General features: G+C 44.7%; 1 protein-coding gene across 1 annotated transcript in view; it reads left to right on the top strand.

The window, feature by feature from the left end:
• The window catches only part of PIGN (phosphatidylinositol glycan anchor biosynthesis class N), a 121359-nt gene that overhangs the window by 94043 nt on the left and 10345 nt on the right, over positions 1-16971 (top strand). Inside the window, exons 25-29 of the mRNA XM_056106954.1 lie at positions 426-481; positions 1284-1359; positions 2571-2644; positions 6707-6749; positions 9039-9091. Of these exons, the coding sequence (XP_055962929.1) occupies positions 426-481; positions 1284-1359; positions 2571-2644; positions 6707-6749; positions 9039-9091 (302 nt within the window). The remainder of the gene's footprint in view (positions 1-425; positions 482-1283; positions 1360-2570; positions 2645-6706; positions 6750-9038; positions 9092-16971) is intronic.

Here is a 16971-nt window from a genome sequence, read left to right as displayed (position 1 = left end):
GCAGTTGGCACCAGCAGGCGTATCTGAACTTAGAAGAACAGGAATACTGTTTCAGCTGAAAATGTCTATGACCTGTACCCATTCCATGCTCTCCTTTGGAAAAAAAAATATGGTGCCCAACTAGAGATACGACAGTCCAGCCTTCACAGGTTAATGATGAGGGAGAATAGTTCCTTTCCCAGGGTTTCCAACGGCGAGTGTGGATGGTTTCCAGGTCCCACGGTTCTCAGTATTCTGCTGCTGCCGTCTGGTTCTTGGAAACGTATTCACAAGGAGATTGATGGGGCTCTCATTTGCAGCAATTAATAATTAGATGCATGAGAAGAGAAGCCAATTACCTTCACGATAATAGGCATGTCTGTCCTAAATGAAAAGAAAGTTGTATGAATTCTCACAGCCCTGGGAATTTCCTTAACTCTCCTTAGGTTTTCTTCATAGTGACAGCATTTTTTGGAACTGGGAACATAGCATCTATTAACAGGTGATTTAAAATTTTAACAGCCTATATGCAATAAAAATAGACACATCTGGATATTATTCTGCACTTTGCTTTATGAGGGACAGAGATCGGAGATAGATGTGTATCAGCACATACAGATCTAGCACAGTCCTTTCAGTTACTTCATAATATTCCTTGGTACAAAGCTTGCTTGTGTTGTTGTAGGAGTAGATTTCAAAAAATTGGCTTAACTGTCCTGCTTAGCAAGGTACTTCTTTTTTTTTTTTTAATTTTTATTAGTGAAACCTCATGAGGTACAGTTGTAGACGTACAAATTTTTGTGCTTGGGTTTCAGTTATACAATGATCCAGTACCCATCCCTCCACCAGTGCCCATTCTCCATCATTTACATTTTTTTAAAAAATTTTTGTTAGTGAAACACCATGAGGTACAGTTGTAGACTTACAGTTTTTTGTGCTTGGGTTTCAATTGTACAATGATCAAACACCCATCCCTCCACAGATGGGGAGAATTAACATTGTCAAAATGGCAATACTTCCCAAAGCACTGTACAAATTCAGTGTGATTCCTATTACAATACCCATGACATTCTTCAAAGAAATGGAGCAAACATTCCTGAAATTTATATGGAACAATAAGCCCCCACGAATAGCTAAAGCAATCCTTGGGAAAAAGAAAATGGGAGGAATCAACCTCCCTAACTTGAAACTCTAGTACAAAGCAGTAATAATAAAAACAGCATGGTACTGGAACAAAGGCAAGGTACTTCTTTAATGTTGCAATATGAATTCTGAAATTCTTTCTCTTTCTGTCTGGTCGTCAGCTTTGAAGTCTCCTCTGTCTACTGCTTTTTGACGATGTTTAGCCCTTTCGTCATGGGAGCCTTAATGCTTTGGAAGGTGAGGCGCCTTGTTCTATTAAGACACCGATTAATTCCATGTAACGTTATGTAACTTGCAGATTACTAAGTCATAGTGTCAGGTGGCATGAGTTGACTCTTCGGATACTGCTGAATGGGGGGGTAGGACCTTCCAGCCTTGACTCCAAAATACACTAATCCTTCTGCTCTATTCTGAAGTTCATTTAACTTCAGAAGAGTGGAGACCCTGTGCTTAGTCCTATCAGTGGAGGCTCAAGCCTACGAGGGTGTGCACAGCAGATCAAAAGTGCCTCACGATCAGTTTCCCGAACTGTGTTCCTTTACCCTCCAGACTCCCGTGTGTCACCTTTTCTCTTAATCCATGCTCCCAAAATTGACTGATCCATTCAACACGTCGGTGATGGCTTATCTTCAGTAACATACCAGCACCAGCTGGGAGCTGAGGAACCAAGCTATGAGCGAATTCTCAGCCATCCAGACGTTTAGTGTGTCCAGCGGACTGTGGTCCCTGTTCGTCCCCCTCTTGCTTACAGTCATTGTCCTATTCCATCTGCCATGTTTCACATCAAATATCTACTGTCTGCTAATATTGCCTCTTTCAGATTTAATGAGTCAATGAATTTCAAATCGATATAAATTTTATTACATTCCTTAAAAAATATTTTTGCAATATATGTGAATGTTATTATCAGGAATAAATTAGTTTTAAGATAAAGGCGAGGTGGAGAGGAAGTGGCTCCAAGCATTGGAGTGTGTGCTTTGGTGGGGCCCAGGGTTGCTCCCGGCACACAAGAGCCTCTCCCCGCCCCCACTGCCCAGCACCCCAGGAGTGCCTGAGGTGGGGAACAGAAAAATGAATCCAGAAGCAGGGGCAAAACAGTGAAATCATGTTTTTGTAGTAACATGATCTTTCATGATAACCATTTGAACATTTTGGTAATCATTTGAACATGCCTATTAATTACTATAATGACCAAACGGGACAAAATTATGTATTAGCTTTTATTTAGAAGTATGTTGATACTTCCTTTTGTTAAGTGTTTATGCTATAGGTACAGAATTTAAATCAGTTTTATTCTGTGTCATCGATATCACTATTTTCTATATATTTTGCGAAAAAAATATATAAGATACTTGAGAAATTAAGTTATCTCCATAAACAGATATAGCACTTATTACAGAGTTTTTCTGAAAAGATACTGAGGCATCTTTTTTTTTTCTTGTGTGCAGATTATAATCCCCTTTATTCTTGTGATGTGTGCTTTTGAAGCAGTTCAGTTAACTTCCCATTTACCATCAAAAAGGTAAGGTGACTGCTTAAAGAGCATTGGACTCATCCAATTTTAGGAAATGAGAGTAAACATTTGAGTTTATCGCTTGTGATTTTTATTAATATGCTGTGACAGAGATTGTAAATGTGAAAAAATACTTTATCTTTTTAGTCAGATTTTAGTTGTCATTAGAGGAAATTAGCAGATTAGTCTCTAATAGACAGATTGCTTTCTCAGCAATAAAATATTATTAGAATGTTACTCAAGCTAGTGAAGAGCCTCCATAGAACCAATAAAGCAGAAACATTCGATTATTGTAGTTAATGACTTGCTTGTTGTAGTTAGAACTACAAGAAAAGGAGGACAGGGGCTGAGTGGAGGCTTTGCCTGCAGGAGGCCCAAGTTTGATCCCTAGTACCACATGAGGTCTCCAGAGCACCACTGAGAGTGACCCCTGAGCACAGAGCTGGAAGTAACCCCTGGGTAGAGCCCACAGACCAAAAGCAGAAAAAAAAAATACAACAGGGGGTTGTTATTATTTTTCCCCTTTGTTTATATAAGAAAATGTGTTGCAATTACTTAGCTTCTAGACCTTCAAATTCACTGTTTTAAATGCCAAAAGTTGATGTCGGCTCTCCATTTTGGATTTTTATACATTTGACAGATGGATTGGGGAAGTATTCTGAGTCTCGTTCTTCCCCTTCCCTTTGTTGTTGCAAGTGTTGGTACTCTTGGTGGTGCTCACACACTTCTTTGCAGTACCCTGGAAGTCACCCTTGTGATGCCTTTGATCACATTCAGCCCCAAGGATCGCTCTCACCGACGTGGGCAGCTCCCAGGTTTGAAGAGGTGACTTTACAAGTGCCAGATAGGCACTCCACCACTGAACTGCGTCCCTGAGCCCCTTTTCCTGAGATCTAAGGGATTTCCCAAGCACTCAGCCTTAAGTAAGCATAAAGACAAGCTGTCAACTCTTTATTTGCTTCTGTAAGCCAATAAAATTACCTGATAAGCACAGAAGTGATAAGCCTTCTCTGAAAGACACTTGAGGTAAATGTGAAGTTTCTTAGTAGCTTTGTTATTTTTGAATCAAATTGGCATATTTGATACTGAAAGAATATTTTTAACATAAATTTGCATGCTCATCCTGATGAGTTTAAGCTAGGACTGTGTTTAGCATGTTATTATGCATATGCTAAAATTTTAAAAACAGCTTTCCACTATTGTTTAAAAATAGTACTAAATCCTATTTCTAGTTAAATTTAGTAATATTTTTTGCAGGATTTTTATATGAATTTAACATGGGAAGTATTTACACCTTGTCAATATCTCATTATTGTTGCAAACTGGTAAAATCTATCTAATTTTTACATTGTTAGTGAATGCATTTTCCTAAAAGGGATTTTAATTAAAGTTTAAATAAAAGCTGGGAATACATGGCATGAGAAGTAGAAAACTCATCAGAGTGTATGTGTGTGTGTGTGTGTGTGTGTGTGCATTAGTATATGCATGCACACAAGTATATGTGTGTGTGTGTGAGTGTATTGTCGTAGAGTAGTTCTGTTCTGAGATGAGTGCAGTGACAAACTGAACAAAGGGACAGAGCTCCCTCTCAGAGATGGGAAGTTTATACAAAGGTGCCAATGTTGAGATCTGAGAAAAGTCTTCTCTTTTGACCAGCCACTGAGATTTCCTCCACAAAGTCACACTAACCCTTCAGATCTGCATGGAAGGGTATAAAGCCATGTGCCTGATGCTCGGTAGTGTTGTCAATCAATGTTAGTAAAATTAATATTAGTGCCACTTTTGAAATTGAAAAGAAACATGTGGGACATACAAAGGCATCAGGTAGAGATGTGCACGGTATATTTGAAGGACCCTGGCCTGTGATGGGATATGCAAGCAGAAGAGCTGTAGGAAGTCAAGCTGAAGAAATAAGCAGAACCCAGATCATATGGTCCCTAGACTCTTTGAGACTGTAGTTGGTATGTCTGGAGTTTTTCTAGTTGTGACAAAAAGTCACTGAAAGGTGTCAAAGATAACCCTGTCATATAGATCATATCTTTAGGAGAACAAGATTATAAAGAGTTCAGTTAAGAGACAGTTGTAGATAAACAGTCCTAGTGGGTGGCAGGATGTGATATTGCAAGACATAATATTTATTATCAACTGAATAAAAATCCAGTTGTCCCTCTTCAAGTGTTTATCTTGAAACAAAGAAATGAAAGTTTGCCCCTATTCGTGGGGCAAACTTACAGGATCTGGGTCCTCAGAAGCTTCAAAACATCCCAGAGATAATCTTAAGACTCTAAAACTAATCTGCTATTAATAGAATTCACATCCAGAACAAGGAGAGTGATAATGTCATTTTCCTTTCACAGTCATTTGATCACCATGCATATTGAGTAGTGTGTTTCATTTAAGCTTCTTATTTGAACAATTTATGAATAAACAAGGGAATCTAGGGACACATTCAAAGAAAAGTGATGAACACACTAAAGACTCCTGAGAGTCAGTTGTGCTCTGGGGAGAGCATAATGCATAAAGGGAAAAATTGACAAATTGGACTTCATCAGAACCCTGCACAGCCTGCAGAATCCCTGCTAAGAGACCCAGAAGACAAGCTACATACCAGGGGGAAAAAATACCCGCAGTACTTGTCTGACTAATACCTAGAATATAAAGAAATACTTAAAAGTTAGCAGCATAATACAGCAATACAATTAGAAAATGGACAAAATACCAGCTTGAATCTATACAGATGGCAAAGAAGCTAATGAATGAAAAAGATGGTCAGCACTATTAGCCGTTAAGAAAATGTCTCTTAAAATCACTACGAAGTATCTTGACATAACCATCAGAATAATGAAAATGAAAAATAGTGAGGTAATCAAATGCTAGTGATGGGGTAAAGAAATTGCTTTCATACTTTGCTTAATAAGAATAAAACTATATAACGCTGAAAAAGTTCTTCTGAAATGAAGTATGTCGTGTGATTCAGCAATTGCATTCTTGGATTTCTGTCTAGAGAAATGAAGATTTGTTTTTACAAAGAAATACAGAGGTGGGCTTGCAATTCAGGCCCATGATCTCCCTTGGACATACACGGTCTCTATGTACCTGTGCTTACTTGATTTTTCCACTTTGGAGAAGCCATAGTCTCTCTTGAATAGGTATTTCTTGTCTTTTCTTTTCCCTCACATCAACCTAAATAAGTTTTATTCAATAAAAGCTATATTGCTTCACTGGAAAAAAAAAAAGGTAAGAAACATACGTAGTTGTTTATAACCCCTTTATTTATAATAATTTTAGTTTGGAGACAACCCAATCTCAGCCAGTGCTGGAAATAGTTGAGCTGAGCATGGTACATCGATGCAGCAGAATACTTATTCAGCAATAAAATGGAACAAACTGTTTATTGATACACACAGCACCTTAGATGAATCTCAGGGGAGTTAGGTTGCGTGAACAAAAGCAGTATTAAAAGGCTGCACATCCAAGCAACATGCTCGAAATGACAAAATTCTAGAAATGGGGAATAGATTGCCAGGGTTTATTGATCAGACAAGAGAGTGAGCTCTGGAGGACAGGTATCCCCCTCCTGGAGTTTCTGGGGACCCTGTGACAGTGGAAACAGCCTGACCCTTGAGAGTATGTGGGGCAGTGTCCCGAGATCTTGATCAGAAATCAAAACTGGGTTTCCTGCTTGTGAGCCATGTGCTCTAGCCCTTGGACTCCCTCTGAGCCCCGCGCCTACAGTTCTGTCAGGTCTTACACCTGGGAAAACTGAGCTAGTAGGACTTGGGATCCCTCTATGTTATTGCTTGCAATTACATGTAAATCTATAATTACTTTCAAGACATGTTAATGAAAATCATAATTCAGGTCCCTTTCAGACCGCTTAAATAAATTACTGAATAACACTGTTTCATTTCAGTTCATTCCTATAGTCTGCGGTAATGTGGAAAGGGCTTTTGTTAAAAGTAATATTTTCTGAATCAAAAATGCTAGTAGAATGTTTTCTGATAATTCTCATTTTGATTTTAAGGTATCTGTTGTATAATATGATTTTTCTTTTTTTTTTTCCCCTCCCAGTCTTTTTCTCATGGTTCTTGTCATATCGGACATTATGGCTTTGGTAAGGCATTATTTATATCAGATGTACAGTGTCAATAAGCTGGAGACACCAAATACTTAATTTAATCAAGAGAACTCTGAATGCATTTGTGTATATGGAATCTTTAGATATTGATTTATAAGTACTGACATAATTTACATCTATAAATTGCTTTTTTATGAGACATTTACAGTAAGAGTTCCCTCAAGTCAAAAGTCTTTTCATCTTATATTTTATGCCCATTTTTTCATTGGACATTATGTCTGAAATGAATCATCCATCGAAAGTTAACATGAGAGGCTAACTTTAGATTTAGGAAAATACCATTTTCTTTCTTTTTTTTTTTTTTTTTTTTTTTGCTTTTTGGGTCACACCTGGCGATGCACAGGGGTTACTCCTGGCTCTGCACTGAGGAGTTACTCCTGGCGGTGCTCAGGGGACCATATGGGATGCTGGGTATCGAACCCGGGTCGGCTGCGTGCAAGGCAAACGCCCTAACCGCGGTGCTCTCTCTCCAGCCCCAGGAAAATACCATTTTCTATCTTTTTAACTTTTCTCAGATTGGAAAAGAAAAGAAAAGAAATAAGAGGGAAGGAGGATGGGAATAGAGCTTTTTAGGTAAGAAAATATTACCAGGGAGATACCACTGAAGCAGGCTTGCTGAGCGTGGAGCTTGTGGGTAGGCCTCTTTATGCAGCGTTTCATCACAAAGAGCCTGGTTTGTTTTTTGGAGAGTATTTTTGGCTTTTTTAAGTGGGGCCACACCCGGCAATGCACAGGGGTTACTCCTGGCTTTGCACTCAGGAATTATTCCTGGTGGTACTTGGGGGACCACATGGGATGCTGGGAATCGAACCCAAGTCAGCCACATGCAAGGCAAACACCCTACCCACTAGACTGTCGCTCCAGCCCACAAAGATCCTGGTTTGTACCTGCCAGTTCCGGGGCTTCACAGCTCCCTTCATCTTTTATCTGCTAGATGGACTCCAGGGCTCGCAGACTACGACTATGACCAGTGATGCTTTCTTCCGGAGAGAGGACCTGGGTGACAATAAGTCAGCCCAGGAAAAGAGGCGGAGGGCAGTGTGGGGTGGGTCCCCTTGCAGACCTGTTAGTTGTTCTCTGTGGAGTCGGGGCCACGTTCCTGGGGCAGCACTGACCTGTGGCCGTCATAGGAGTTCCTCCAGCCTGACTCACAGGGCCCAGTGTTCAGCTGTCTCTCCTTCCACGGCTGATCTTTAATCTCTGGTCCTTGGAGGTAGAATTGGTACCATGCAGCCCCGTGCCCCCAGCCAAAAGCAGTGACAAGATGCTTCTAGGCAGCGTGATTTCCAGTGGGCCTAGAACTCAACTGGAAACAGGCCTCTGGGGAAGGTGATTCCTTCCCGCATTATATCCCAGGCTGGGGGTGACTAGGGCCCCCCACTTCCCAACTTCCCATCTAGATTTCTTTGTCATTAGATTTAGAGAAGAATTTTGGAAATTGATCATGCACAATGTTAGAACAAATCAGCTTTCAGTTTCCTCAGAACACGGCAAATAGATCAGACAGATAAATAAAAGTCAAGATCTCGCATTGGTTTGTATGGAGTTGACTTGCATAAAAGGCTGTTTCTGGGTCCAGTTGGCTCACTGGACAGGCCTGTCTTTCTCTCTGCCTCTCTGCTCCTCCCAAGCATACCCGGCTCCCCACTGTGTGGGGAACAATCCTCTCTCCCACCCGCCTTCCTTCTGAAGCTGACTTTTCTTTTTGGGGTCAAGTCTTTATCGAGACAACCTCCTCTTATGACCCTACGTCTGTGCTTCTTCCTCTACTCCCTGAGTTCCTATATTTAGGAGTGACCTTTTGAGTCATTCGCTTGATCATATACCTCCTAAAAAGCAGTTATCCACAAGATCTAACATGGTAATGAGCACATAGTGTAAGGTTCACGGACCTATCACATAGTAGTTTAAAAAACATTTTTTTGAATTTTTTTCTATGAAAGGGTTCTATTAGCTTCTTTTCACTGAGGTCTTTGGAATTGTTTAATGGCTTTGTTAAAAATATGACTTAAAATTTCTTGTTATTTGTAAATGTCAGTTTTGTGTTCACTTGATTGATTGGTGATGCTATTTCTGGCTTAATTTCGGCCTTTGCTCATTTTAGTCCAACTAAAATTTTTGGTCAGGAGCTTACCTTGGTGATTGCAGTCAGACAGTGGTTTTAAGGAATCAGAAATCCAAAATGTGTAATCCTAAATGTGTTATTTTTAGATAGTCTGAGTAGCCTTTGTTTTTGATGGAGCCATATTTTGTTTTCTTTCACAGCATTTTTTCTTCATGGTCCAGGATCATGGCAGCTGGCTTGACATTGGAACCAGGTAGAGTATATACTCACATCGAAATCGCTAAGAGTGCAGTGAAATGAAAATTACTCAACGTCTTAATATAGCAGGTGCCAATTTGATTCTTCAGGGGAGCAAAGCAAGTAGCAATTATTTTAAGCCTCTGGAAGTGAGACATATCCCTTCAGTTCTTGGCATGAACACATTAGCAAGTATTTTCTTAGGATAGCGTGGGGGGATGTATACGAGGTTTGGAGAGAATCAGACACAACAGGAAGATGCAGGGAGCTCTGCTCGGGGCTTGGCTTTTCCAGTAGAACTCAGCAATGTCTGGGTGGCCGTTTCGTCTCTCTTCTGGCCACTGCATGGCAGCTAACAGTCCGTGTCGTCATGAGATGCCTTAGACTCTTTGACAGGAGAACATTCCGTGTGTGATACCTGTAGCATTGCTATTTGAATTCCAACCTGAAGAAAAAGGCAGTGTCCTGTTTATTGTGCTGTGAAAGCCAGTGACTGACAAAAGTCGTTAAATGTCCTCTCCTTGGCAAGAAGAAAGCACAGTGGGTCTGTTGCTGTTTTATTTCCTGGAGCACTTGGAGTCAAGATACATTTTTACAGGTTGACTTTATTTCATTGAGTCAGTCCTTACTCACGGCTGCCAGGAACTGTTAGGTGGTGTGAGACTCTGCTTGACACTCTCTTCTGCCTCTGCCTCTTCGGTGGCGCACAGCTTGTGCCTTCTTGTTATTTATGTGCCAGTCTGCCTCCAGCATCTCAGCTGATCTGGGCCTCTGCCATTCCGTATGGGCTGCCACCTCAGCCCTGCTCCGTGCATCACTGGTTTATTTGCTTGTGTCCCTTCGGGAAAGTCTTGATGCCTTCTCATTCCTCTGATTCCAAACTGTGGGTCATTGTGGGCTTTCGACCAGAGCACTTGGGACCTAACTGTTTGGACGCTTCGTTTTCTCTGTGAGGTTGTTTGCAAGCGACTTCCTCTCAACTCTGTCTCTGATCTCTTGTAGTCATTGGGAATGAATAAATTACTCCATGTGAAGTATTTAGCATGGTGCCTAGCATTGAGTAAGCGTAAGGAAGTGGAGGCATCAAAATAAATAAATAAATCCTCGTTGCTGTTTCTTCTGACATCTCTCCTTTTTTCTCTAATAATTTTCTCTACTTATTATTTAACATAGGTTGGGGGACTGGAAAGATAACACCGGGGTCAAGGCACTAGCTCTCTGCATGCAGCTGACCCTGGTTCCGTCCCAGGAAGTAGCCCAAGCAGAGACCCAGGAGCAGCCCTCTAGCACCCGGGTGTGGCTGAAACCCCAAATCAAATCTGATCGACTTAGGTTGGAATTTCGTGTGGAAAATATGCTGATGCAGCATTTGTTTGCATGTGACATTTTATTCTTCATTGTGGTAAAATGGCTATAGTATCAAATTTGCCATCTTTACCCTTTTTTCTTTCTTTTTTTGCTTTTTGGGTCACACCCGGCAATGCACAGGGGTTACTCCTGGCTCTGCACTCAGGAATTACTCCTGGTGGCAGGGGACCATATGGGATGCTGGGAATCGAACCTGGGTTGGCCGCGTGCAAGGCAAACGCCCTACCCGCTGTGCTATCGCCCCAGCCCCTTTACCCTTTTTTCAAGCGTACAGTTAAGGGTCAGTAGTTTCATTCACATCCCTCGCTGTCATCGGTCTCTGTAGCTCCTCCCCTTCTAGGTCTGAAACTGAACCCCCTGGATAATAAATCCACCCCGTCTTCCCCACGGCCCTGGCAGTCACAGTATGCTTTGTCTCTCTGATTCTGATTACTTGTGGTTTTTGCTTAGCAATGAAATTGCACAGGACTGTTCGTTTGTGATTGGATAAACATCATTTACCCATAACACCATGAATTTTATTTTCTCTGATTAACTTGGATTTTATTCTTATCTGGAAATTTTCTTAAAAGTGCCAAGTTTGCTGTTATTACCAGTAAAATAACTATATAATACAGTGCATTTAAAAATACTCACGATCTCAGTTCAGTCCAGCAAATGCTTATTGATCGCCAGCCTATGTGCTCAGCAGGTTCACAGTCTTGACCTTGCAGCTTATGTCCAGGAGAACAATCAGATCCACGAATAGGCAAGCGGTGCTCTGGGACAAGTTCTGGAATAGTCTCAGGTATTATGGGGACATAAAATGGGACACCTACCTCAGCCTTAGGGACTGAAGGCTTCTTTGGAAGGGGCTGTTTGACCACAGTGAGGAATTAGGAGAGCACATTTGGTTCCAAGACCTGGGGTGAGCCCTAAATTCTGCTTGTGCGACACCTCTGTCCCCCAGAGTGACAGAGGACATGGTCACAAAAATGTTCCATTTATCAGCATCTAGAAGACACTTAAATGGCATTTAATGGCAATGTCTTTCAAACATCTTAAAATATTTTCTTTCCTTTCCCTGTTGATTTTAAAATTCACTTTTCTTCTTAAATTAAAATTGTCTTATTTGGGGGGGTGGGGGTGCACATCCAGCAGTGCTCGGGGGCCAGAAGCCAGTCTGCCTGGGTGCGGAGCTCACACAGGCAGGTCCAGCTGGGCCACAGTTTCCTTAGATGTGCCTTGGACCTCACACCCGATTCCGCAGGAGAGAATTCAGAAAACCACTGAGGTCATAATGAATCAGATTCAGAGTACGTGCACGCTGCTCCTTCTCTCCGGCAGAGACATAATGAGTATTGGGAATTGATGCTTATGTGAACGGCGACATACAAAGTCAGATACTTCAAAGTTGTTGCGTGTATCCCTTTGCCTGCTTTTAACACTCGGTCCATGTCCCGCGTGATCATTTCCAATCACTACTATCATACTGGTCCCTTCTCTGTCTTACCTACCCTCCACCCCACAGACAGTTGGGTAGTTTCCAACCATTACCCAGTCCTGCTAGCCCTGTTTTCCCTGGCCCTGGATATTAGTCTTCTACTGTGTATTTTTTTATATGCCACAATTGAAGGATCTATTTCACAGAGATTTTTTTTAAAAAATTCACTGTCACGGTACTTGAGTGGGTGCCCATAGCATCTCCATTTGTCCCAGCCCTGAGATTTTAGCATTGTAAACTTTATGCTCTCTCTGCGGATGCGGCACGCCAGCTGGATGTCCTGGGGCATGATGGTGACACACTTGGTGGGGAATTCGCAGAGGTTGGTGTCGTCAAAGAGCCCCACCAGGTAGGCCTTGCATGCCTCCTGCAGTGCCGTGACAGCTGAGCTCTGGGAGCGCAGGTCGGTCTTGAAGTCCTACGCGATCTCGCGCACCTGCCGCTGGAATGGCAGCTGACGGATCTCGAGTAACGCCACGGTGTCAGGCCGGTAGCGGTGCGGCTTCTTCATGCCACCCATGGCTGGCGCACTCTTGCAGGCCGCCTTGGTGGCCAGCTGCTTGCGGGGCGCCTTCCCACCCGTTGACTTGCATGCTGTCTGCTTAGTTTGAGCCCTCTCGTTCTTCCCAGCTCAGCTGGAGACTCCTTCAGGAGTTTCTTTTTTAATTCATTTAAATTTATTTAAACTAAAAAAATGAAAATACAAAGTCGTGCTCAGGAGTTGGTAACCTGCGGACCATCTCAAGTGCAAAGTGGCGAATTAGTGTATTCGAGAAGTGGGTGAGTAGGGAGGAGGGGCTTGTTGCTGTCCCTTTCTGGCTCTCCACACTTCCACGCTCGCTCGGAACTTCTCGTGCGACTCTGGCAACAGTGAAAGGGAGCCCTGGGCTGGCTGGGGTCAGGAGTGGCTTCCCGTAGCCGGCTTCAAGCTCAGAGTGACAGCACGCCGGCAGACGCCTTCTTGCCCAGGCGCGCAGGAGTCCGAATGCACTTGGCAGGTGTCCACATCCATTCCAGGCCCTTCTGTCAGGGCAACCGTCCTGGACCCCGGATCGGGGCTGACATGAGTGAGGCCCCTCTCTGGAGCTGCTGTGCTGCCGCCAGCAAGCCCCACGGTCACTGCACAGCAGCTGGTCACTGCTGCATCTGAAGGAAGGTGGGGATTTGGAGGGGAACAAAACATTGGCCCCGTAGGAATGAGGCTCTGCGTCCCGGTAGGAATGTTCAGAGAAGTCTCGTGTGTAAAGAGGAAAATTAGAAAGACAGGGGGAGGGGTTGGAGGCATCTCTGGGAGATTGGGGGGTTGGAGGGGTACACACGCCTCCCTGAGGCATGCAGGCTCCCACAGGCCCCACAGACACGCCTCCTGGGCCCCCATTATTATTTATGTCAGAAGACATAGTATGTCAGAAGCGGCGAGTCTCCCTGGGTGAGGACAGTCTCCGTGACATAAAGAGGAACCTCGTAGCCAGGAGACTCAGAGGCCACAGGACTCGTGGTGCCAGGATGCGGAAGCTCCGAGTGGGCCTGAGGGTCTGGGACACACTCAGGGGCAGTAGGAACCAGATGCTGTAGGCAGCCCGCAACACGTGCTCTCTGCCCCGGGCCCTTCTTACTGCCCTTCACCGCGTCCGTGCTCACCACGTGAGTGGAGGAGGTTGCTTTTGCGCTCAGGGTCTCTGGCCGGGGCCCTTTCCCCTGACTGCCGCGTTCCGTCTCTCCTGGTTTCATTCAGGGTGACTCTGACCATCGGCGCCTGCCCGCCTGCGGCACCCCTGAACCAGCCCACCCAGCTCCTGTGTCTGTTCCCCCTTCTGTCGCCTTCCGCCTCTCACCCTGAGCCCAACGGGCAGAAGGCTCCCGCAACTCCAGATCATTTCCTTTGCGTTTCTCTTCCTTACTAATCTATGCGGTTTCCCCAGAAAGCAAAGAGGGAAGGGAAGGAAGAGGTGGGGGAATGGGAGTGTGAGCAGGGGGCCCATCACTGCAGAGCGCTTTGCACCAAATCCAAGTTACACTTCTTACTGACAGGTTCTTTCTTCTCTGCTTAAAAGAAAGAAAAGGGGACAGCCCTGATAGAATATGTTCCCACTGTTCTCCAGCCAATCCCCAGGATTGTTTCTGCATGGATGTGGGAGCTCACTGTTGGGCTCTGCGTCTCCCCTTCGCCCAGGGCTGGCCGCCAGCACGCTGCTTTCCTTTTCTGTGAACTGGTCCACTCTGGGCACCTTGACAGAAGTGAGAGCAGATCTGTCCTTTCGCGGCTGGCTTGCGTGCGCTTCAAAAGTCAAAAGGGGTCACTCATGGTGCACACTGGGAATTTCCTGACTTCTGGGGGATTCCATCACTTGTCTGTTTGACAGTGTATTTATCCACCCATTAATGCTAACATGGCCCTGAGCATGGGGTTCATATCTGTTTTGTTTCCCTTCTTTGTTGAGCTCAGCCATGCCATTCTGGGTCACGATGCGTCCTAATGTCTCTCATCACAGCTGTGCCGTTTTACCCTCTGGTCAACAGTCGCCAGGGTACCCCACCCTCATCAAACCTTAGTTTGGGGGCTTTTTTCAGGAGTAGCTATTGTGAAGGATGGGACATGCAGCTCGGGGTGCAGTGACAACGTCTGTGCATCACACATCAGTCTTCTTTGGGGGAAGTAACCATCCCCTTTTCTTCCTCAGGCCCTTGCTCGTTCTGAAGCCGGGCTGTTTGCTTACTGTTGGGTGTGGGAGTCCCTCAGTGTATCCTGCATATTTCCTTCTGCTCAGAGACTGAGCTGAGCTGCTTCCTCCTGCAGGTTGCCGGTTCACTCCATGCATAGCCCCTTTGCTGCACAGAAACTTCCCATGGTGGTACGTCGGTCTGTGTGTCTCATCCTGAGTCACTGCTCTCTGCCTTCTCCCTGTCTCCCGCCCTTCCGTCTTCTTGTTGCTCGCACAGTGGCTGCGGTGCCCGGGGAGCTCTGAGCCAGGGAGGTCCGCTCTCCAGGCCTGTTGCTCGTGAAGCGTGCAGGCTGTGGTGCTCATCTCAGGGGCCTGCAGTGCTCATTCACTTGCTCGCGGGGAGGGAGGGAGGGGCGCACTTCCTGGCTAAGGCACCCATACTTTTGTGGCTATGCTTAGGGACTGCTCTTCACTCTCTGCACTCGGGGATCACCCCTGGCAGACTCGGGGGACCATATGGGGTGCCAGGATCAAAACCGGGTTGGCAAGGCATGTGCGAGGCAAACACCCCCACCTGCTGTACTCCCGCCCTACCCACACTCTCTTTAGTCTTAGTGCTTGCTGGGATTTCCAGCTTTCCTATGGTGCTTACACCTGCCTCACTGCACTGCTGCTAGTATCAGTGGCAACACCAGCAACCACAGCAGAGCTCCAGAATTGTGCTTGGCACATGTGGGAACCAGAGATTTGAACTCATGACCAGGTGTTTACAAGATTGACACTCAAAAGCACTGTTCCCTATTTTGCTTTTTTTTTATTTTTAATTTTTGCCCTGGCTGCTTTTATTTATTTTTTTGTTTTTGTTTTTGTTTTTGCTTTTTGGGTCGCACTTTGCATGAGCACAGGGATTACTCCTGGCTCATGCACTCAGGAATCGCTCCTGGCGGTGCTCGGGGGACCATACGGGATGCTGGGAATCGAACCCGGGTCGGCCTCGCGCAAGGCAAACGCCCTACCCGCTGTGCTTGCTTGGCTGCTTTTTAAAAAAGCTGTGCTACCTTGTAAATTTTGCATTTTGTATCTCCCTGACACCCCTGTGTGTAAACACCTGTGCAGGGTGCCTTCAGCCCTTTTCCTTGTCTTCCTTTACACAACCATCTTGGGGATAATGTGTTCATCTACACATCAGTTATTGGCCAGGAAGAGAGAGTCTCCAGAGGCATAAAACAAACAAGGAGCATCGTTGAACCAAGCAGGCACAATGGTGCGTTGGTACTCATAGGCAGAGGAAGCCTGGACGATCCCCATTCTAACACTAGCCAAGGAAAAGGCGCTCTGACTTCCTGTTTCAGTGCCTTACTTGATTTATGATACACATTAAGTAGCAGTTAAGTGATGTTAGCCAGCATAGAAACTATCCTGTAGTTTTCCTGGTGGCAATATTTTTATCCTGGGGGCTGCCCTCCACTTACAGTGACCCGTCCCTCCAGGATTACCCGAAGTGGCCCTGGATTAGGCTTATTGTCCTAGTGGAATCATTCCATTCTCACCTATACAGCATCAGAAATTCAGAATGGTTGGGGAGATGACAAAGGCCTGACTCGTTGGTTATGTTAAGCCTCGGTTTACCTCACCCCCGTGGGTTCAGCGAGAGGCTTCTCACGGCTGTCGCTGGACTCAGGGCAGTGGGCTCTCTCATGTACATTCCCTGCACACTCCCCTGCTCATCCCTGCTACGTTTCTCTTGCTCTGCTCTCTTTTCCTTTTTTTGTCTCTTTTTGTATCTGCCACAAAGAACCCGTGCAGGGCAGGAAGTTGATTGCAGAGGAGGCAAGGGTGCAGGGAGGAGGAGCTGGGAGGGGACGCGATGGAGACGCAAAATGAATCTGAATGAACTGGGCTCTCGAAATGGAATGGCCCCGACTGATGCTGTAGAATTTTAGAATCTTCTCTCTGTATCACGGGCAGCAATAATGGCATAATTTGAGCCTTGTAATTCCCGTCTAATGGGTAAGAGTGGGTCATGCATCTTCATCAGCATCAAATTGATCACCCAAAAGAGCTTGGATAATGGGGGAGAGAAACTAAACGATTCCAAACTCAAGCAGCCACAACAGGGATTTTATAGCAAAGCGTCGCCTTATTCTACCTTTTTCTCTTTGCATTAGTGTAAATGTTCCTTCTAAAGTCTTGACTTGTAATGATTCCTATGTCAATGCATGTTTAAAAAGCTGAGGGGTTTTTTGGGGGGGCAGATTATAAGTATTCTTAGACTTGCTGGCACAGTTCCTTTAATGGGCACCAGGGTTCATTGGATTCCGCACCTTGATTTCCCTCTGTGATACATTTTCTTTCTACACTCCTTTGTTTTACTAACACTGT

Source organism: Sorex fumeus, unplaced genomic scaffold (assembly GCF_029834395.1).
Source record: "Sorex fumeus unplaced genomic scaffold, SorFum_2.1 ptg000151l, whole genome shotgun sequence".
NCBI lineage: Eukaryota > Metazoa > Chordata > Mammalia > Eulipotyphla > Soricidae > Sorex > Sorex fumeus.
Note: the sequence above shows the minus strand (reverse complement) of the source record. Positions and strands in the feature narration are given on the sequence as shown.